This window comes from Gopherus flavomarginatus, chromosome 4, assembly GCF_025201925.1.
Source record: "Gopherus flavomarginatus isolate rGopFla2 chromosome 4, rGopFla2.mat.asm, whole genome shotgun sequence".
Lineage (NCBI taxonomy): Eukaryota > Metazoa > Chordata > Testudines > Testudinidae > Gopherus > Gopherus flavomarginatus.
The window spans coordinates 125,109,317-125,133,332 of record NC_066620.1 but is presented as its reverse complement, the minus strand read 5'-3'; the positions used below and the strand labels follow the sequence as shown (position 1 = coordinate 125,133,332).

Below are 24,016 nucleotides of genomic sequence, written 5' to 3'. Positions count from 1 at the left end.
AAGTGAATTGGTACAATGTTTCAGCAGCACAGCCTCTTCTTGTGTGTCTGTACTAATATCAAAAGAAGGCTTTTATAGGGGAACATAGTGCATGTGAGTGGAGAGAAACAAGCAGAATGAGGCTTACACATGACCTGAAAAAAAAACCAAAATTAGTCTCTGCCTTTTGTTTATTTAGAGATGCAAGAAAAGGACCTTGTTTCTGCTTGTTTATACAGTAGAAATTCATTTGTCTACTCCTTTTCTCCTGGAAGAGCATGGATAACTGGAGAACTAGTAGGTATGTGACATCACAGTTTCTAGGGAAGTGACATCTGATGGACAAGGAAAGCGATTAAATTAGAACTCTTAACATATTCTCTGATAGCCTGAGAAATTATGGGAAATTCAACAACTAACAAAAGTTGGAGATTCAACAACTATTAGCTGATAAAGTTCTCAGTGCACTTAGATAGGCTTGGAAGTATTAGATTTTTATCAGTAAATGTTGATTTCACCACCCATACACACACACCAATGAAAACATATTTTCAGTGATAATAGATATGTAGACCTAGGCAAAGTAAGCAGAACGCTAATTGAGCACTGTTAGAGTTTGATTTAAGGATATTTACGTTGTATATTTTGATGTGATGTTGACTATTTATTTTAATGTTTATAAAGCTTTCTGAATTGCAACATCTACTCCCATTACATAATTCTCTCATCCACCTCATAATTTCCCCACTAACTGTGAACATTTAAAAACCTTAAAAATGAACAGTCATAATTACAAACATAAAATTTGAATTCTGCCTACTCTAGATATTACAAAAATCTTCCTCATGCTATGAAGTTATCAATGGAGGTTGTAGAATACCCTTAATTAGAGGTTTTTAGGAATAGATTAGACAAACACTTCTCAGGGACGGCCAAGGTATACTTGGTCCTGCCTCAGTGCAAGGGGCAGGACTAGATGACATGTTTATATTCTTCCCAGCCCTACATTTCTATAAAATTAGAAGAACGTGCTATAGAAGACATGGTTGACCTGAGGAGTTTACAATCAAAAACAAACAATGGATACAAACACTGGGAGATGCACAAAACAACAATTCAAGAATCAAATGGAAGCAGGAACAAACCAATAATCCTAAAAGCAGGGTCTTTGCTGAATTACTGAGAAGGATCTTAACAACGAGGGAAACATCATTAAACCTCATCATCACAGAGGCTAAAGAAATTATGGATTTTGATGTTTGAGAACTGCTTGGTTTCAATTATCTTAATATGATGATGGGATTCTTTGATTGCTAGGGGAAAATAATCTATAAAAAGCAGAACTGTTATTTAGGGAAAACAACTTGTAAAAATTGTTCTGAGGGCATTCCAAAAGGACTAAACAACAAAATGCTACACAAGAATGCTTGATCTGTTTATAGCATCCTCAGCAGATTTATCACAAATTTCAAGACAGCAAACAACATTGCAAGTATCTATCCTGCTAGCTAGATTTAAAGTACGGTACCAGAAAATAAATATACTTATATAAACTGAAAACAAAAAAGGTGGTGGAGGTAGAAAGAAATAAAAGTTATACTTAAAGGGCCATAAAAAAGAGGTATCAAGAAAAGATCTGTGACATGGCATGGATGGAGATAAATTTACAGTATTCTCCATTTGTTTCCTTCTGAGTTCAGTAGTCAGTTATAATGGGCAACTACTCATCCTTCCTGAAGGCTCTCTTGTGCATGTGGGGAGGCCTTAGGGTTACATCCCTACGCTTAATATGTATGTGCAGCTGCTGGGTGAACAGAGATGTTCTGGGTCAATAATACCATCAGAATGCTAATGGTAGTCAAGTATATTTTTTCTTAAACCCTGGCTCTGATCTCGCTTTCCTAGTGTTTATCTCACTTAGCATCCAGCTTGAAAGCTATTTGTTTTAACTCAAATCTAGTGTGTAGAGGAAAGCAACTTGAGGTTACAACTGCTACCTCCTTTTCTTCTCTGTGGTTATCAATCTTGGAGTCTTATTAGATCAAAGAGCACTAATGGATTCCTCGTTGACACTGGTAGCCTGAGGAAACCAGTTCTTCATTCCTCTGGTGGCACCCCAGTTAGGTTTGCCGACTTCCTAATCGCATTTTGTTCAGAGTTATGAACATTTCAGAATTATGGACAACCGAGATGTCTGAACTCTGAGGTTCTATGCATTCTTATTTCAGAAAAGAATGGCAATAGGATCGTGGCCATCCTTAGGCATCCTTAGGGCACCCAAAAATTTGGGGCAGCCCTGGGTCTTAGCAGCCACCCACCCAGCTCTTGTTATCCCTTTTCTGACCCTTCCTGCAAGCTCCCACCACAGCTGGCTGCTGCAGCCTGGTGAGTCTTCCTCTGGAGGGGATTTAGTAACTTAAAAGTGAAAAAGCCTTCCACCTGCCAGATATACTAGCATAACATTGAAACTGTTAAAGAGCCATTCAAGTGGTAACGAAGCCATTTAACAGGCATTTGCCAACCCCCAACTATATACTGTCAGTTTCTGAATTTATTGACAAAAGCAGTTGTGCATTATTGTAATATTTACTCAGAACATGTTAGTCTACAGGACTTTAATGAAATATTTTTAAAGCAAATTTTAAACTAGTGTGTTGGTGAAGATTATAAAATCACATCTCTAAAAAAATCCTTGCATAGATTTTTAGATACTCAATCTGAGTATTCATCTTTAGCCTGAAATGCTTGGATCTTCAGACATATCGTTTTTTAAATAAATCCTTCAAAAGACCACCCGTATCTAAAATACACATTTTAATTTTAATAACTACAGTACAAAAAACTTGCTTCCAGAGTCTTTCTGTCCATCCCTTTCTCCTTTTACCCCACCGTTGAAGAGAGCCCTTAAAGGGACAGCACCACTTTCCTTCCAGATAGCTGGACAAACGAGTTTCCCTCTCTTTACTTCTGACTATTTGATTAACTATTTTTAAGAGAACCCTCCAGCGAAATCAGTACCTTAATAAGATATAAAATCCTTCGTTATGCTAAAATCTTTGGAAACATTTTTTAAAGTTGGTGAAATTTCATAAACATGTCTATTGTTATGGAGATCACACAAAGTAAATTAGTGTTCCCTTTTTCTAAAAGCAATGAACATTGTTATGAACACACTACATTTCTGTGACTGATTAATTTAAAATAATGTCTTTGTTCCAGTGAGTTAAATATGTAGTAATCTGGTATGGTTACTTTATGAAGGCATAAGAGTACACTTAAAATATAAAATCAGCTTAGAAATACTGATTAAGAAAATGCAAAACAGAGAAGAGCTGCATCATGTAGTCCATAATATTTAATTTTATATTCAGCAGGATAGCTGACTCACCCTTACTACAAAGTTTCTGCAAATAAATCTCTGACAAACTTCAAGGAATATAAAGAAGACCTGTAACTGACATTTTTTATTCCCAAATTTAGTGCTTTTAATTAGGTACCTCCTGCATGTCCAGACTTCACCATCTGGCACGCAGTGGAAAACATGCTCCATTTTCTTTAGAAAGAAATTGCAGAAGAATGTTTTTTCAAATGTCATTTGCTTTATTTGGGTTCAGGGATTTGGCTGGAAGGAGGTGAGCAGGGTGGGAGAGGGAAGAGAGGAGGGAGACAGTGGGGGAAAGGGCGGGGCCTGGGTGGAGTGAGGCGGGGGCTGAGGCAGAGCTGGGGTGGAGTATGGGCGGGGCCACAGGCAGAAGAGGTGGGCTGGGGAGCTAGTCTCTCCAAGCGGCAGCTTCACCCACTGTCCATGACAGCAGTTAAGTGTGGTTTGGCTCCTGCACAGCCAGCATGCACTGCAGTCTCCTTAGGCAGGGGCCATATTCACAGAGCTGAATGTGCCGGTGCCGCGCATTCTGCAATGGAGAGGCTATGGGGGTCTCTGTGGGGAACTGTGACTCTCCACTGCTGTGAGGCAGGCTGGACGTCTCAGTATCTTTGCTGCCTCGTCCCTCCTCACCCCTGGGCTACGAGCCCAGGATGCTGTCGGGCATAGGGGCACCAGTTTAATAATACTGTGTAGGGCCCCATAAAATCCTAAGGACAGCCCTGAACAGGATCCCCAGTGACCGTCAAAAAGGTTAAAATTCAGACATGTTTATATATTACTTGTATGCACCTGGGGCACATTATTACTATCCCCATACAGAAATTCCAGAACAGAGCTACTAAATTAACCAAATATATGGAAGGTTTCAGCTATAAAAACCTAGGGACACTACACTGTTTGGAGAAAGGCTACGGAGGGATTCTCTTATGTAAGTAATTCAGGGCGATTATATACACATAGGTAATGATTTATGTATCAAGAGGAGAACAAAAAAAATTAAGAAAAAGGTCAATATGGAAGGTCTCGTTTCTTCAGGGAACAACAAATATGCAGAATTTTCTGCCTCTGAAGGTCCTGATAGAATCCATTTTACCAGTGAATTATGAAAAACAGTTTACAATTACTTGTTTTTAATGATATTTTGGAGTGTTAATAAGGTTTTGGAGTTTAATGGTATTTTGGAGTATTGCCCCTTCTCTCAATAAAAGCATAGCCATCATTTGTTAAAAGTTACTCCAGCAGTTTGAAATCTGGTCCATTTAAAAGCAAGCTTAAAGTAATTTCAGATACTGTACCCGAATCACTTTGTCAATTTTTGTGGCTTAAGAATCATTTTTTATGTCTTAAAATTTTTCCCCTAGGGGCTACTGACTCATTAGATAGGCAAAACAGTGAAACCGAATCCAGTATACTCTGGATTTTTCAAAGCCTATTATACAAATCTCCACATTCTTTGTACCCCATCCTTGTCCCTCAGTTGATTTGGATAATAGAACAAAGACCCCCAGCTGCAAGGGAGGTCATCCTGCTGCTGAACGGCTCCTGCTTCCTGCCAACACAGGAGTGAGCAAGCGGGGCCATAACAGTGGAGCTGCAGAGGGCTCCTGCCCTCTCAATTATCTGAACTCCTGATTATCCGAATAAAAACTGTGTCCCCCATACTATTCAGATAATGGAAAGTACGCTGCATATATAAAGTCAAATGCACAAAGTAAACTGATAAAACGTTTTCCTCTAGTCTTTCAATTAGAACAATTCCAGATGTTATTTGTGACAAAGGTAAAAAAAAATGCAACGTAAGTGTGATTTTACATTGACTCTGCCCCTTTCTGATACTTGAATGGGGGGGAGTTGCGCTTGTGCCCTTTTGCCTTCTTTATGATGCACAAAAGCCAGGTGTCCTCTCCTCTCTTTCCCTCGCCCCAAAAAAGTATTTTCAGTTTTGTTTTGTTTTACGTTAGACACTTCAATCTTGTCTATTATGAAACTCTAGATTATTGGACAACTATTAGAATTAGGACATCAAAAGAAACTGAAGCAATTGATAGGTAAATCAATCATGGAAGTTTAATTTAGTTTGTATGCACTGCTTTTATTTTATGGATTCCCATTGAAAGAATACACACACCAACTTAAAGCAGCAGAAAACTCTTCATTTTACTTTTAGTACTTCTCATCTGATTTTTACTATTGAAGAAATACACTAAGTATGTAACACACACAAGTAGCTCTCCATTTCAATGAAAGCAAAGCCTTCTACAATTGCCATAAGGAGAACTGTGTTGTCTAAAACAACTAACAACAGTGTTTACACCCCAGTGACATAATCAGAATACTGTAGTTAGTAAATAACGCTTCTTTTAAAAGCTAGAAATTAAATACAGGCTGAAGGGCTTGTGTCTAATACATAAATTAGTTGATTAAATCAATCTGTTGATTAAACAATGCTTGAAATGCAAATTAATCACTGATAGAGATATCCTTTGCTGAGACAAAGATAATATAGACTACTGTCTGCTGGCCTTGCAGGGTCTCCAACGCTAAGTGCATAGATACTGTGCACTGCTGCAGTGCATAGATACTACCTACGCCGATGGGAGTGTTTCTCCCATCAGCACTGGTAATCCACCTCCCCTGTCTTTCTATCACAGTTGGACTTTCAGGGCTCCCAGCGTTATACCGTAAACCCTAAGCTTTTTTTTTGTTGTTTTTTTGTTTTTGTTTTTTTTACAGTGTTGCTATTGCTTTTAAATGAGACATTTGCTCTAAAATTCAAGCAAGCAAGCAAAAGAACTAGCTTTTTTGTTTTTTTAGGAATCTCATTTTTCTCCTTTACAACTATGCATAACCTATAAAATTAGACAATAAGATAAAAGGAAAGATGCCATACACAGGTGTAACTTCTGTATGGTCAGCAGTGACAACTGGGGCAGAAAATATGAGGCTGATGCTCTCATTACAATCCCCTACATGAACAGCTATGTTAGTATGTACAGTTAGAAATTCTGTACAATCAACTGAAAAAATAATTTGCTTTTAAATCTGTAGCTACCAGTTTTTCTTCCAAAGTTTCTCTAGTAGTTAACACAATTCAGACTCTGCAATATTCATGTTTTATGTATTCTTGATAAGTGGAATTAAGTCAACAGATAAGGTTTCTGACTTATTGACTTCTCTCACTTGTTTTGATCCTCTTTCATACATTCATGTTCTCATTCCCATTAAGTTTTCTTTAAATACTCTTATTAGGCACAGGCTCTTAAATACACACTGGACCCTTGCTAGAACACAGGGTTTTGGATCCATGCACGGTCCCATGTTATAGCAGGGACTGCGTTACCATGGATTCCAGTGAAGGTAATTAAATTTGGGATCCATGCGCGGTTCCATGCTATAAGCGTATTCGCACTATATAGACGCGCGTTCTAGCGAGGGTCCGTTGTATGATGATTATTGTTTCTTTAAGATGAACAAAATGTTTAAAGAAGTTTTGAATAAAGTCCAGAAACTCAAAGGGAACCGTTATTTTAAATACTAAAATCTACACCTTCCTTCAAGTAAGCAAAATGACAGCGGAGAAAGACAAAAAGTACCGGGTAATTTCCAAAACACTTAAGTTCCTTTTTTTTTTCCCAAAAGGGATTTGAACTCTTCTAAAAACTGGGATTTCAGCACAGTTGAAAACTTTACTCAAGATAATTTGTTTTAAGAACAGAATTTCAAACTTTGGGTTTCCATTCATCAGTTACATTTCCTACTAAAGATAATTTAATAAGCACAAGTACTGATTTATGACCATGACCAAAGCAGGGATTTCTTGACCTCCAAAATTATATAGAATTGACACCTCTTTTGTAGAAGATTAAGATTAGGAAGTAAGCAAAGTATGAGATCTCCTTAGATGAATCTGTGACAGGTTCCCCTGGGGTACCACCTGGAACTGGGGTATCACTGAGACCCCCCGCTACACACCAGCCTGGATGGCCTCTTACACTGTACTGCTGTGACAAGATGCAAAGCCCTCTCCAGCCTGCACTTTCACCAGTATGCATACAGGCAGGGACACACCCCAGCTGCAGTTACATGCAAACTCTCTGACCAGCCTTTGCATGGGAAGGCTACAGCCAAGGCAACTACTAGCTCCTCAGATATTCCCCTCTCTCGAGTATAAACCCAAAATTATGCTGTGTTGCGCTGTCCAGGGAACAGTACAGCGTAAGCTCATAAAATTTGCTCCCTCCCTCAATGTGGAGAGGAATATGTCTTTTGTCCCTGAATTAGGATTCCCGCACGCTGGTTTAGATCAGTGTTTCTCAAACTGGGGTTGCCACTTGTGTAGGGAACACCCTGGTGGGCCAGGCCGGTTTGTTTACCTGCCTCGTCCACAGGGCCAGCTGATCGTGGCTCCCACTGGCCGCGGTTTGCCGCTGCAGGCCAATGGGAGCTGCTGGAAGCGGCGACCAGTAAGCCCCTCAGCCCACACTGCTTCCAGCAGCTCCCATTGGCCTGGAGCAGTGAACCGCGGCCAGTGGGAGCCATGATCGGCCGGACCTGCAAATGGGGCAAGTAGACAAACCGGCTTGGCCCACCAGAGGCTTTCCCTATACAAGCGGCGACCCCAGTTTGAGAAACACTGGTTTAGATAAAGCAAAAATAAATTTATTAACTATGTAAGATAGATTTTAAGTGGTTATAAGTGATAGCAAATAAACAAAAAAAGCAAACTAAACTTGATATTGGGGCTATCAAGAGATTAAAAAAATTAATCGCAATTAATCGTAATTAATCACGCTGTTAAACAATAATAGAATACTATTGATATAAATATTTTTGGATGTTTTCCACATTTTCAAATATATTGATTTCAAATACAACACAGAATACAAAGTGTACAGTGCTCACTTTAGATTTATTTTTTATTATAAATATTTGTATTGTAAAAATAAAAATATTTTTCAATTCACTTAATACAAGGACTGTAGTGCAATCTCTTTATCGTGAAAGTGCAACTTACAAATGTAGAATTATGTACAAAAAATAAAACTGCATTCAAAAATAAAACAATGTAAACTTTTAGAGCCTACAAATCCACTCAGTCCTATTTCCTGTTCAGACAATCACTCAAACAAGTTTGTTTACATTTGCAGGCGATAATGCTGCCCACTTCTTGTTTACAATGTCATCTGAAAGCGAGAACAGGCATTTGCATGGCACTGTTCTGGTCAGCATTACAAGATATTTACATGCCAGATGCCCTAAAGATTCATATGTTCCTTCATGCTTTAACCATCATTCCACCATGGACTTGTAGGCTCTACAGTTTTACATTGTTTTATTTTTGAGTGCAGTTATGTAACACCAAAAAAAACAAAAAACAAAAAACAAACAAAATCTACATTTGTAAATTGCGTTTTCACAATAAAGAGATTGCACTACAGTACTCATATGAGGTGAACTGAAAAATACTATTTCTTTTATTTATCATTTTTACAGTGCAATTATTTGTAATAAAAATAATATAAAGTAAATACTATACACTTTGTATTCTGGAATAAATATATTTGAAAATGAAAATTTAATAAATAGTTTAGTTTTTTTCACAGCTGGTATTCTATTTTTTAACAGTGTGATTAAAATTATGATTTATCACAATTAATTTTTTTGAGTTAAGCACATGAGTTAACTGCAATTAAATCAACGGCCCTACTTAATATACTAAATAGATTGGATATGAATAGCAGTGTCTCACCCTAAGAGATGATACAAGCAGGCTGCAATTCTTAAGAGGCAAACTGCACATGCTTACAGCTTGGAATCCCCAGGTGTTCCATTCACAGGCTAAAAATCCCTTTAGCCTGGGTCCAGCACTTCCCCCAGTTCAGTTTTTTTCCTCAGGTGTTTCCAGGAATCACTTGTGTGGGGATTGAAGAACACCATGATGTCACTCCCTGCCTTATATAGCTGTTACATAAAGCAGAAACCTTTTGTTTCAAAGCTTAGTTCTCAGACTGGTCTGTGGAAAATTACTGACAGCCCCAGATGGAGTCTAGAGACATATCATCTCATCACGTGTCCTTATAGAGTCATAGCAGCCATCACTCACGGGCTGCCGGAGTGTTCACAGGAAGGCTCCCCAGGTGCGAGATAAGCTTCTCCTAAGGCCTATTGTTCTTTCTAATGGCTCTTCCCCACCCACTATCTAGAATGTAAACATCTTGTCTAGTGGGCATTCCCCAAGTGTAACTACATTTGAAATACAGAAACATAGTCAATATTCATAACTTCAGATACAAAATTGATACATGCATACAAATAGGATAATCATATTCAGAAAATCATAACCTTTCCAATGATATCTCACATGACTTATCTTGCATACAATACATCATAACTATGTTATAATCACATCATAATAATATCCTTATGAAGAATATGGGGTGCAGTGTCACAGAATCTTACTTTTTCTGCATCATTTTAAGATATGTGGTCTGTCATTACCGTGATCCAAAAAGTATATATTATAGTATGTTAGGACAAGTTTTTTCCTTGTTTTCTTTTTTCAAGACTGAAGAGATAATTTATACAGTACATGCCCTTAGAAGGAAGCACTGCACAGAATTTCCCACAGGCCTATTAGCTAAATTGGCTTGAGGGCACCATCTTTGTGCCCTCTTAATTCTGGGCTGCTTCAAGGATTGGACAGACCCCAAGCCTAACTCAGACGGCCATTCTGTAAAGCAGGGGTTGCCAACGCAGTGCCCGCAGGTGCCATGGAGCCCGCCAGGGCATCTAAGTGTACCTGTGTACTGGCCAGAGGACAAGCATCTGCCAAAATACCACCGACAAGCAGCGTCATCCAGAGGCATCGCCGCTGGCGGCATTTCGGTGGCAACGCCTCTGGATGACGCTGCTTGTTGGCAGCATTTCGGTGGCGACTCCTATTGACGTTGCCGCTTGTCGGCGGCATTTCAGCAGATCCTCTGTGGCTCGTCATCTGGCACTCGTCAAACGAAAAAGGTTGGGGACCACTGCTGTACAGTCTATGGTAATTAATGAAAATCAAAAACTAGCCTGCTATAAAGACATTACTTATTGATATAAAGATATTCACAATGCTCAAACAGCATAAATGTTGTTTTGTTAAGGGCACTTTCTTCCTCATCCAAAAAACTAGGCATGTTTAGTCTTGAGAAAAGAAGACTGAGGGAGAGACCTGATAACAGCCTTTAAATAACAGCCCTTAACGTATTTGAAGAGGACAGTGGGTCAGTTGATTTCCAGGTCTACTGAAGGCAGGACAAACATTAAATGGCTTATTCTGCAGCAAGGGAGGTTTAGATTAGACATTAGGAAAAATGTTCTAGCTATAAGGATAACTAAGCATTGGAATAGGTTACCAAGGGAGGCTGTGGAATCCCTGTGATTGGAGGTTTTCAAGAATAATTTGGACCAGGGATCTCAAACTCAAACCACCACCAGGGCCACATGAGGACTAGTACATTGGCCCAAGGGCCGCATCACTGAAACCTTTTCATACACCAATACAAAAGTACAGTCAAAAATGAAAAAAATGAAGAGTAATAGAGTATGCTATTAAAAGTCAATGTATTAACTTTTTAAAAACTGTAATGCAAAGAGGGGTTTTAATAAAATATAAACACCTGTAATTATTCCTTATGTGGTCAATAACACTGGTGATGAACCATACAGTCTATCAACGTAGCTGTAATGGCAGGAACTTTTTAAAGTAACTATTCATACAAAATACACTGCCACTTTTAACAAACATTCTTCCCAACTACAGACAGCAAAGAATCATACATGCTGAACTTCATACCTCAGACTGCTTGTCTAGTTCATGAGGCCCCACCCCTTCCCCGCCACCATTCCAACCCCTTCCCCAAAGTCCCCGCCCCAACTCTGCCCCTATTCCAACCCCTGATTTAGACAAACACTTGTCAGGGAAGGTCCAGGTACACTTGGTCTTATCTCAGTGCAGGTGGGGATGGACTAGATGACCTCTCAAGGTCCCATCCAGTCCCAAAATTATATGATTTAAATAAGAACATGAGAACAGCCATACCGGGTCAGACCAAAGGTCCATCTAGCCTAGTATCTGTCTGCCGACAGTGGCCAATGCCAGGTGCCCCAAAGGGAGTGAACCTAACAGGCAATGATCTAGTGATCTCTCTCCTGCCATCCATCTCCATCATCTGACAAACAGAGGCTAGGGACACCATTCCTTACCCATCCGGGCTAATAGCCATTTATGGACTTAACCACCATGAATTTATCCAGTTCTCTTTTAAATGCTGTTATAGTCCTAGCCTTCACAACCTCCTCAGGTAAGGAGTTCCACAAGTTGACTGTGTGCTGCATGAAGAAGAACTTCCTTTTATTTGTTTTAAACCTACTGCCTATTAATTTCATTTGGTGACCCCTAGTTCTCGTATTATGGGAATAATTAAATAACTTTTCCTTATCCACTTTCTCCACATCACTCATGATTTTATAGACCTCTATCATATCCCCCCTTAGTCTCCTCTTTTCCAAGCTGAAGAGTCCTAGCCTCTTTAATCTTTCCTCATATGGGACCCTCTCCAAACCCCTAATCATTTTAGTTGCCCTTTTCTGAACCTTTTCTAGTAACTACTGTATCTCGTTTGTTCATAGATATTTCAACCATTCAGTCAACCATTTTTTTTCTCACTTTGTGGAACAGAGAATTGAGAGTTCAGCTCAATTCCACTTTTAACTTGTAACAGATGTTAAAACATAAAAATAAGATATAACTGAATCTAGCGTGACCAGATGTTATTCTCAGTCTGCACTCAAACATAGTCAGGAGCCTATGTAATGTGCAAACTTGCCCTTTCCTGGCGTTTGCTTTTATTAACACAAAGTAATACTGTACCACATTCAGCTCAAATTTTCTTCCTAGTCTTAACTGCTCTTATGGTTCCCATCTCAGGACTGTTCACTCCATCTCCTATATCCTTTCCTTACAGACAGCTCCCTTGTACAGACAGCTCCTTCACAGACAGCTCCCTTGTATCTCTGTTGGGTAATGAGTTGGTGGAACCTACATAATATTCCATCACAGGACCAACACTTGCTAACAGTGTGGAGTGTGTGTGTGTTTTGTGGGAGAGTGTCTAACAAATACTGCCAACCCTGTTCTAACTACACAAACGATACTTTTATTTAAACCGGCTTTAACTTTTACCATATGCTTTTACGTTTACTATTTTCTTTCCAGTGTTTTAAAATGTTATGTTATCATGTAATAAATACACTTTACAAATGGTGAGGAGCTAGTCAGGATGTTAAACATAAATGTTATTCTAAAAAGGAACAACTCAGTGGATTATCAGTAATGTTACCTACTAACAAGTAGGTTCTTAAGTAATCTCTGAACTCCCTTTCTCCAGGCCAGTGGATACCAGATATTTTATGGAACAACCGAAAGCCTCATGCCCTTTACTTCTGACAAGTGAAAATAATACCAGGATGTTTATGGAAGAGTGGTAACATTGTCTTAATGGGAATAATAGGGACAAAAATATCCAACTCCGCTCAAACATTGGAGACAATTTCCATCCAGAACAGAAAAGTATTGTATAGGAACTTGTCCCCAGGGATATAGCTTTACCCTTGACTGGCCCAACATGACAAATGCAATCCAAACTACTTTTCTGCATGTCACAGTTTGTCTCCTGCCCACAAGTGTCAGTCCCATACACAATCTCCCTTTCAAATGTTATAAACACTGGCTTCCCTGAAGCAAGGCGGGCAAAGGACAAAGCTTATACTGACGCTAGAGCTGGGAAATCAATTGATTTTTCTGTTTGGCCAGCAAAAGAGTTCAGTTCCTAAAGCATTCAGAATAGGTCTAATTTTGGGGGAGGAGGAGGCACCAAACCACTTAGTGCTGAATCTACTACATCCTTGATGCCCTGGCCCTGAAATCAGAGTCTGATTTCACTGCCCAAGACCGTACCAGAATCTCAGTATTGTGCTCCCTCAGAGCTCCTGTGGTACCATAGATTGAAGCCATCATCCCTTCAAAACTCCAACTAATTCATAACACTGCAGCATGCTTCCTCAGCAACACTGGCTACCATGAGCAAATCAAACCCATCCTCTACTCTCTATGCTGGATTCTCATACAGCAGACAGTCAAGTTCAAGGTCTTGAGGGCAGTTGATGGCCTGCCTCAGAGTATCTAATGATCATCATTCTCTGGGATGAGAACCGTGGCTGACAACTCCACCCTCAGATAAAACAGAACTTTCTACAATAAAGATGAAGCTCATCTGTGCAGGACACAGAGCTTTCTTGGGGACCAGTCTTTCTCCCAAAGAAACTAAGAACCATCATAAACTTACTTCCTTCACCACCTTCTGCCCCAAGTGCAAGGCATATTTCCTTCAACCTGCCTTCAACACACACAATGTGTATATTAAAAAAAACCTGAAACAAAACCTTAGTAAACCAAAACACTGCATTGCATAAAAACATTTTTTCCCTGGGGAGAGGAAGAGAAAAGAGAATGAACCAGTGATGGATGTTACTCACATCTCTTAATATACTCCCAAAAGTGCTGTTACTATTGAGATTAGCATGGTATAAAAAAAATACAGAAGAGAATATGTTTCCCCCAAAAGGCTTTCCAAAACTAGCTAAAATGGGGAAAATCTCTATTTTATTTCAGCATCACACATCTATTTTGGTAAGTGGGGCATTTCTATTACACTCATGCACAGGACAGCTGACTAGCAGCACAGTAAGTGAGAAAAAGAAAGTGGGAAACACACTTACGAATTCACATGTTCTCTAACTTTTTATTTTAAATTTATTTAAGTTCAGAACTGCAAAATGTAAGATCTTATAGGAATTTTTCCCCCTTGAGCATGTAGGAAGACTAAAATTTTCTAGAATATTAAAATGTGAACAAGTTCTGTACCATCTGGTGGCTGTTCACTGATCCCTGTGTAATGAGTTGGTATCACCCAAGTTCAGAGTGAACACAAATTCCCTCTCAATTGGCATGTTTGTTAACAGTCTCCACTGACAGTTTAAGGACTGAATGGACATGACTGAATTATCCTTGTTGCTCAGAGGTGATCTCTTCAGAACAAAGTCTGAGGTACACTGCTCAGACCTGAGGAAGTATATGCTGCTGCCTGTGCTTATATCTGTTCTGTGGATAAAGACAGGACTTCAGTTTTAGTTCAACTGAATGCAGCCCTTCTCATGTGTGCTAAATTCACAAAAAAATAGTTATTTTTACCTCTTAATATTAAGTAATGCCCAAGGTATTCCAGTGGGAGTGTTAAACGCTGGGAGCAACTTTTCTCCAAGTTCCACTGCTTTCTTTCGAAATATCTGAAAAATAAAAATCATGCATATTACTACATAGTATAAAAAATGTACTAAGTACTAGGAAATCAATCTTGTTGTTGATATTACTATTGGCAGTGTTTTACAAAGCATCCCTTAAGACTACATAGTATAGCACCCTGGGGTTTGTGCAGAGATGTTGAAGAAAAAGGAAGATACAATACTTTAGTATCAAAGGAAAAGTTACACTTGGCATTCTATCTATAAGATTTAGAAGTACCTCAATATGTCTAACTATCAGCAGGAAACACAACAGAACTTTTTATGCTTTAGAGAAAAAGTATCTAGTTATAACAATACTGCAAATATGGGTTCTGCTCTCACCAACTGCCAATAGTCAGCTGAGGCTGGACTGAGCTAACTGTTGGAAGGCTTTCTTTGAGCCCTACCTGATCTCTTCAAGAAGAGTTTTTTCTAATACAGGAAACCTGTTCCAATTTAATACAGAAACCTATTTATGGACAGCAATTACAATACTTGGATGTTCAAGTGCTATTATCTGCTCTGAATCACATGGGGGTTTTGTATGACATACAAAAAAGAATTATCCCAGCTGCATTAAAATATCAAAGTCACCATTGCTGATTTTCTCTCCAACAGTGCCTCCTTCTTCACCTTAGTTTTTCTCATGAATATATTGACAATACATGTTTTTAAGCATCAATTCTCAGTTTGATATATATCACAATTTAAATCGGTATTCTAGGCTCAATTTTCTAAGAAGGAAGAAAAACGCATATTCAAAGTAGTCTATTATATTTTCATTATGAGATGGATTTTGCCACAAAATATGGCTGTGTCCTTCAGACTGCTTTACAGTATGCATGGGGTTAATGTAGAGTAGGGGTGGGCAAACTTTTTGGCCTGAGGGCCACACTGGGTTTCCGAAACTGTATGGAGGGTCCCCTATCCAGCCCCCCCTGCTTCTCGTTCCCTGATGCCCCCCACCCTCCCCAGGACCCCTACCCTATCCACCCCTCTCTGTCCCCTGACTGCCCCCTGCCATCCCATCCATTCCTGACTGCCCCCCCCGCCCCCTGCCCCATCCAACCACCCCTTTTCCCTTACTGCCCCTGGAACCCCTGCTCCTGACTGCCCCCCACTGCCCCATCCAACCCCACCTCCTTCTTGACTGCCCCCCCCAGGACCTTTGCCCCCATTCAACCCTCGTTCCCCTGCCCTCTGTCCACCCCAACCCCTATCCATACCCCCATCCCCTGACCACCACCCCAAACTCCCCTGCCCTCTATCCAACCCCCACTTCTCCCTGCCCTCTTACCGCACTGCCTGGAGCACCTGTGGCTGGTGGCGCTACAGCCACGCTACAGAGCACCGGGACAGGCTGCAACTCTGGCAAGAGCCTGGCAAGAGCTCACAGCCCCACCGCCCAGGGCACTGTACCAGCAGTGCTGCGGGGGAGGAGGAATAGCATGGGAGGGTCGGGGGCTAGCCACCCAGGCCAGGAGCTCAGGGGCCAGGCAGGAGGGTCCCACAGGCCGGATGTGGCTTATGGGCCGTAGTTTTCCCATCTCTGATGTAGAGGATACTTTGAAACCACAGCTAATGTAGAATTCAACTGTCTCCCTGCTTGGAGGCATTAGCTATTGGGAGCATGTTAAAATAAGTCTATGAAGACTGCATGGCTTTCCATTTCTTTCTGTTTGCAATTCAAATTTAGATTGATTTATAAACACCAATTTTGTTTGTTGCCCTAGCTACTCGAGAGACCAGCTCTTTTTCAAGTATGACATCATGACAGTGGAGGTCAACTGGACAGCTCATGCTACCAATCTCTATATTTAAAACACCCAGGGACTGGCGGTATAGTATATCATGTTGGACTTCACTCATGCTGGAATTGCCCACTGATGCAACAGAGGTCAACTCTGATAACCTTTGGGACATAGTATGAGATCATATCTTTTCTTGGGGTTCTACCTGAATGAGACACTGTGGCAATACGTATTTTATTTTGTGGAACAAGAGTCAAGGTTGATGGTTGTCAATGTTTCATGGATATTATTTTTAAGACATGTGCCCTGGGACAGTCAGAGTTGCTTTTTATAAAGAAAAGCATACATACATTTAACTATAATACGGGATACAAGGCCATGACCATGATTTCATAATTGTGGTACATTATCGGCTGTATTAATCATTTTAAGCAGCCTATACACAGGCTCAGCAAGAGATATTAGAGTAACTGCTTCTGGACAAAAAAATATTCATTTATCTAATTTAACATCAAGGTTTTAATGCTGCAATACTGAACTTCAAATTATTCACAACTTTCAGTAATAAAACTTCCATTATTCAATCTTGTTATATTTATTTGTTGACATATCTCAATTTCCTTGAAACTTGCTATGTCTGTTTCAGGGAGACACAAGGATTGGTTAGCCAAAACTAATGGTTCTAATATTAAGCATTAAAGAAATATTTTTCCACTTTTAGATAAGCAAGGAAAGCCATAAGTTATTCATACGAACTGTAATGCGCTGAACAAATATTACATCAGCTTTAAAACATCAGAAAAATTAAGTATATTGATGTTAGGAAGTTAACTGGAACACCCTTTTCAAAATTAGTAGCTAAAAGTACAGGAATTGAAAAGGAAAAGCCATTAGGAAAATAGGACCAGAGTAATTTTTAAATTGAACTAACATTCTAGAACAAGTCTTGAGCATAAAAATCTACTCTTTTCACTTGCAACAAAGATTTAAAAAAAATTACTCAATAGATGTTAATAATTTTACTTCTTTCCAAAATTCAAAATTTGAACTAGAATAAAGGAACTATAGACATTCCTTAATTTTATCTACGACTATAATTTAACATGACTATACTACTGACTGCCCGGTAACTATCTAATGAGTAAAACAGTACTGGCAATTGTGATTTCAAGCATACAATAATGCTGTGTGAATGGCTGAACATATCGAATTGGAACGTGATCCAGCAAAAAATCACCATCCTTGAATAGACAAAAAGCTAATAGCTAAAGCCATTTTTTATTCATTTCACTGATACCTTTAATACAGTTCAGCAGCACTAACAAGAAAAACTGATCTTAGCTGCAATTAGTTAGCTCAATCTATCTCAGAACATTTTTTCTTTTGCAGACCATAAATTTTCTAACAGTGTGCAAGAAATAAATGCTATGCAAAAGAACTCATAGGGTACTTGCCTTTTATAAGTTGAGGAAAATTAAGAAGTTGAAACTTTCATTTTTAAAGACATATCCACATGCCAATATATATTTTAGCCAATGTTTACTAAACTTTGCTCTATATTCTCTCAAAATATTTTAAACATGTCTACTCCATTCATAGTCAACAGACACCAAACTTGATCTGTCATTTCATTCATTCAGTGAACACATTAAAATTATTAACTTATTCTGCCTCTATAAAAATATTTAAGTAAATTTATTCTTCATGAAAGAGGCTAGATTAATAATTTTGCAAAATAAAATACTTTGTCTATAAGGTACATAGACCTGCCTTGGTATAACACAATGCCTATGTGTATTGTGGTCCCTATTACTAATAAGTCATCCAAAGTCCTCAATTTTAATTCTGGGTCTTTTACAGTATTAACCATGGTTAGAACCATTACCTGTAAAAGATAAGGAAAATAACCACATCTACATACACTGTATTTTCATCAGCAACCTTCCTACAATAATCGCTTTTATAATTTGTTCATTCATCTCTCAAATTGTGTGAAGCACCTTTTTGACCTCCCCCAAACTCAGAAAGCCAACCCTGTTCCGCAAAGAACTTAAGTTATGTGCTCTAGTGAACTTGGACACCAACTTGGGACTGTATGGGTGGAGACTTTAAATAAATTAGTTTTTTAAAAGTCTACTTAGAGCGATTACACCCACTCACCATGCTATTATGTGCAGGGCCGGCTCCAAGTACCAGCTAAGCAAGTTCGAGCTTGGGGTGTCAGATTCCAAGGGGCAGCATTCCGGCCATCCTTTTTTTCCCCCTTTTTCTTTTTGGTTTGCCGCTCCAGCTGCCCTCTAGGGGGTGGCGGCGCAGAGGAGGGGGGCGCCCTGCAGCAAATTCAGCAGGGCAGCCCACGTCCTTCCCTCCTGGCCGACCAGAGCAGTGCAGAGCCCTCCCGGCAGGCAGTGCGGCAGGAGGGGCCGCATGGTGAGCACTTCGCTGAAGCCCTGGCCATCCCCCTTCTCTCTCTCCCTCCCGCTCCGTCCCCCCTTGCCCACCCAGACTGGGCACACACTACGTTGCACGTCTGCAGCACAGGGAGTCCCCCTGCACCCTGGCTCTGGCTGCCCTGCAGGTTTTTTGTTTTTTTTGCTTTGCTTTGCTGCTCCGGCCACCCTGCAGGGTTTGTTTTGCCTTCTCCTGCTTTGCCGCTCCAGCCGCCCCAGAGGTTTTTTTCCCCTTCTTCCTGCTTTGCCACTCTGGCAGCCCTGCAAGAGTTTTGTGTGTGTATGCACGCGCTTTGGTGCTCTGGCCGCCCTGCAGGTGTTTTTTGTGTGCGTGCGCACACGCTTTTCCGCTCCGGCCGCCCCGCAGGTGGGGTGTGTGTGTGTGTGTGTGTGTGTGTGTGTGTGTGTGTGTGTGTGTGTGTGTGTGTGTGCGCGCGCGCGCTGCTGCTCCGGCCCCTGCAGTTTTTATTTGTTTGGTTTTTTGCGTGAGGCGGCAAAAAAGCCAGAGCTGGCCCTGATTATGTGGGATGCAGAAGTGGTGAGTGTACTCGCATGAAACTTTTTTCTTTTACTGAATTGATCATTGTGAATTTAAATAAAAGCCTCATTTCCAAGATAGTAGATCAAATATTCAGAACTGAATAGTTCAAACTAGCAAACAGAAGCTCCAGTCCTGCAATCATGTCTATGATGGCAGGCCCTTATACGCCGTGGAACCTCATTAACATCCACATGGGCACAAAGGTCTATACACCTGGATCTAATTGCAGGATTGTGGGCAAAGCTATTTTCTGGGAATGAACAATCCAAGAATAGGTTATTTCTTCTGAATGAAACCAGCATTCATATTCACTCTCAAAGAAAAATGATCCCCTCTACCTGGAATGACAAATATCTATGAAAGTCAAATTAGCCTAATAACTATTGCTAATGAAGTGATCAGGAAAAAGGGACAACAGAACACTAAGGAGGAATAAGTGCCTCCTACAAATTCTAACTATAATACACAGCCAAGCATGGCGAATTATTGTAAATCAAAGGGCATTCTGTAACTCCATCAAAAGACATTAACCTTCACCAGAAATGATGCGGTAATTTTATCTTATCCTTCAGCTCCAAGCTCTAATTTATGCATTGTGGTATATGATTGAATAAAAAAAATAAAATAAAAAACCTACACCCCTGAAAGAATTCTTTGCAGAATGATGAAACTGGAAGTTAAAGTTTAACATTTGAATAACTTGTTAAGTGATTATAAGGTAATCACCATAAACATGGCAACACATGAAAAAAAATCCGTAAGACTCTGAACTGCTTCTCTGTAGGTCACTGAAATGGAAACAAACACATACAGAGAAAAAACACAGAATTCTAAATGTGTAGTATATATCAAACTCAGTATATTAGCACATTGCTGAAGATTTAATTCCCTTCACCATCACAAAAAAAGCAAGTGAGATGTGAAAGTGTATACACTGTGGTAGTAAAGCAAAATGGGGAGATACAGATCCTATAATGGAAGCCCCTTTATGTTTATTGAATATTTTTATATGAAAGTACATGAAACGCACAATATCCTTATCAAAAATTAAATATTCTGGACAAGATTTTCAGAAAACAGGAGTTAGCGTGTGTAGCACTTCAGGAGCTTAACTTTAGGCTCCAACTTTTGAAACAGCCTTGGTCTAATTTTATTCAGTGTAAAGAAACACATTAAACAGATGCAAGTAACAGTATTCCTATAGAATCTAGGAAATTTTTGTCATGAAAAATCCAAAAGTGAATAAATAAATGTGCCAGTAACAGTATGTTGTGCATCTTATATCTATACTGGAAATCTGACTCAGTCAAATATGTGTAGTAGTCTACAAAACATTTCCACATACAGACTCCGTTGGTATCCATGCCCTAAAAATTCTGTTATACTGCACTCCCAGAATTTAGATATCAGTCAGTGCTGAAGGTCTTTGATGTTCTTAGTTGTTTAGTTAGTTACTGTTACCTTTGTTATCGTTATTTTAAATCTTCTGCTTAGCTTAACACATTGTGGCTAAATTCTTATCTTATCTGCTTATTCATAAATTGTCAAATCCCTAAATATGATACTGGAGTATTTCTTAACATATATAAATACATAATGTGGTACATACTATTCTGTATTTTTAGAATGATGTTATTTTGAGAGTCAGAGCATGGAATGTACCCATAATTTTACAAAACAGTTAAACCTTAAGACAAATTGCTGTTGGTATCACGCTACTCATTGACTAAGACTAATAAAATTGTTCTGAAAGTGTATTCTATTTAGAAATAAAGTGTTACCTAATGTAACAACCAAAATGCTGACACCATTATCAATAGATTAGCTTTGGCTATTTTCTGGTACCATGAACCACAGGAAAAGGCAATTACTTTGCTATTGTTCTAATGATCATCGTACCAAAAAAGAGTCACATAGTGCCATGAAGTTACCCAGTCAGAAAAGGCTTTGGAGAGCTTAATCAGACTGAAATAATTGGCTTAGTGAGAGCTTTCTATGCTTAATCCAAATATACATAGCAACAAACACTGAAAAATTAATCAATCATACTTGCTAATCCTAGCAGTATCTAACATGTATAACAATTTTTAAACATTGTAACTGGGGAACTAAAGTGTAGCTCTACTGTGTTCTGAAATCTTTGATGGAGGCCAGTAATGCCCAGCACAAAACACTAAACAACTTGAAGACAGAACTAAACAGAGATGGACGAGAAACTGCTGTATAATATTTTGAATTCAGAGTTATGCTTGAAACTGGCAATGAGGCAGGTGACTGCTCAACTTTAGGCTCAAATCAAAAATAAATACATAAAATAAACCACAAGACAGAGGGTTTTGTTTCAATTATATTAAGCTGTGTCTTTTGGTTAATCTTCTGTACATTCAGGAAGTGCTTATGTAGCCATAAATTGCAAAAACAATCTAACAGTTTTGAGGAAGGGCCCTTAATCTGGAGGCAAAGGGCAGTAATTGCTAACGTGGCCGATATTTATAACTGGTGTCAGTAATTTCTTTAAGGTTTATGTTTACTGATACAGTTGAAAATGAAGTTAGAGGAACATACAAATGGATAAATTTCTCAGCTTGAGGTATTTAATTTTCAGATATGAGTGGTGTTTGAAAAAGCTATACAGCAATTAATGAACGACTAACAATCCAGAAGTCACAGAATCAGAAGGCTGAAAAGGATTTGAGATGTCACTCAGTACATCCCCCTTCACTGAGGCAGGACCATATATACCTAGACCATCTATGACAGGTGTTTCTATGACAGGTGTTTCTCTAACCTGTTCTTAAAAACGTCCTAAAACGGCAATTCCACAACCTCCCTTGGTGACCTATTCCCTTGGTGACCTATTCCATTACTTAACTAATCCTTAAATCTATACATTTTTCCTAGTATCTAACCTAAATCTCCCTTGCTGTAGATTACTTCTTGTTCCACCTTCAGCGGAAACAGAGAACTCTTGGTCACCGTCCCTCTTTATAAAAGCCATTAACACATTTGAAGACTATTATGAGGTCCCCCTATAGTCTTCTTAGCACTACACATGCCCAGTTTTTTTTTTAAATAGCATCTCAGTCTCAACATATCAGTGACAGAGTTTTGAGGTACCATTCTTATAATGTAGGAACAGACATAGAATGTTTTATATCGTTGTAAAGGCTGGAAGCCCAAGATGGCAAGATATCAGACGTTAAAACTGTCAGGTGTCCACAACTGTATACTGATCCTAGATCTCAGACCAGTGTAAATGTCAAATCCCTGCTTTCACATGACCTATGTGCGTGGTGAAAGTAACCTGATATCACATTTATCATTTGTACTGTGGTAGTGCCCAAAGCCCTCAGTTAGGATCCTGCTCCACACTGTGTTAAGCACTGTACAGACATATGCCACAGGTCTATACTCCACAGAATTCACAATCTATGACAGATTTTTTTTTAAATTAATTGCTGTTGGAATGCTGCACATAGAAATGGAATGTTACTTGTCCACTAATCTCTTCTGGGATAAACAGTAGCTCAGGAGGCCACAAGTGCAACATAAATGCAATATATTTCATGGTTCTGTTTCCTCCAGGGCTAAGGAAGAAAGAAACTTAACACTCCATGGTTTTAACAACATCCTTTACGTGGTAATACATACAAACATGTATGCATTTAAGTAAAGAATACAATATATAACATGGAGACATACTATATCACACTACGAAGACAGACAGTATACATCTGGATGTCATCTTAGAGGTCTGAGATTTTCCTGATTAAGGAAACAGCTGTCCCAGTAAAATTGCTCCATATCCACCAGTAATGAGTATCTTTAAGCCCAGTTCCTCTGTTAAGCCACAAGCATCTGCTTCCTAATTTTCTGTTCCTTTAGCCTAGTGTACCAAACCCTAGTGCTACAAAAGCAAACTGAGAAACTTCATTTTAGATGCTGTGAGCCACCACATCCAAAAAAGGGGTAGCGCTTTGCATATAAAATTATCTTTTCAGAGAGCTGACTATTAAGAACTGATTCGCAGTTTGTGTGAAAGGAGGGAGGCACCCAATAGGAGCTATGTTGTGAATCAATAATTACATTCTCTAAGCAGCATAAAGCACTCACAGAAGGTTCATTCCTGGCCTCTTAAATCTGGCTATATCTTTTAATTCTAATGCCATTAAGTGACTTTGAGCCATGATTAAACAATAGAATAAGCTCCTAAATCACTATGGTAGGCACATAAAGACTGAAAGTAAGCGCTGATGGCACGCAATTTGTGCAGGCAGTGGCTGTCTTTAATGTCAACAGCAAATGAGGAGATGGGTTGTTAAATTTCAGGTTCAGCATCACAGGACATTTGTAAGCTTATTCTATTTGCGAGTGGGAAACAAATGCTTCCTAAAAGTCCTTATTCGTATTAAATTTTGTAGTAAAACAACAGAAATAGGCATAGTATTTTACTCAGTACTCCTATTAGTTGATTTATACTTCCAGTTAATTTTATTCATTTTGGTATCAATTACTCGAATTTCTT

At 39.2% G+C, this 24,016-nt stretch overlaps 1 protein-coding gene across 1 annotated transcript in view; it reads right to left on the bottom strand.

The window, feature by feature from the left end:
* The window catches only part of MAN1A1 (mannosidase alpha class 1A member 1), a 213,291-nt gene that overhangs the window by 72,989 nt on the left and 116,286 nt on the right, over positions 1-24,016 (bottom strand). The window contains exon 5 of the mRNA XM_050949612.1: positions 14,658-14,752. Within this exon, the coding sequence (XP_050805569.1) occupies positions 14,658-14,752 (95 nt within the window). The remainder of the gene's footprint in view (positions 1-14,657; positions 14,753-24,016) is intronic.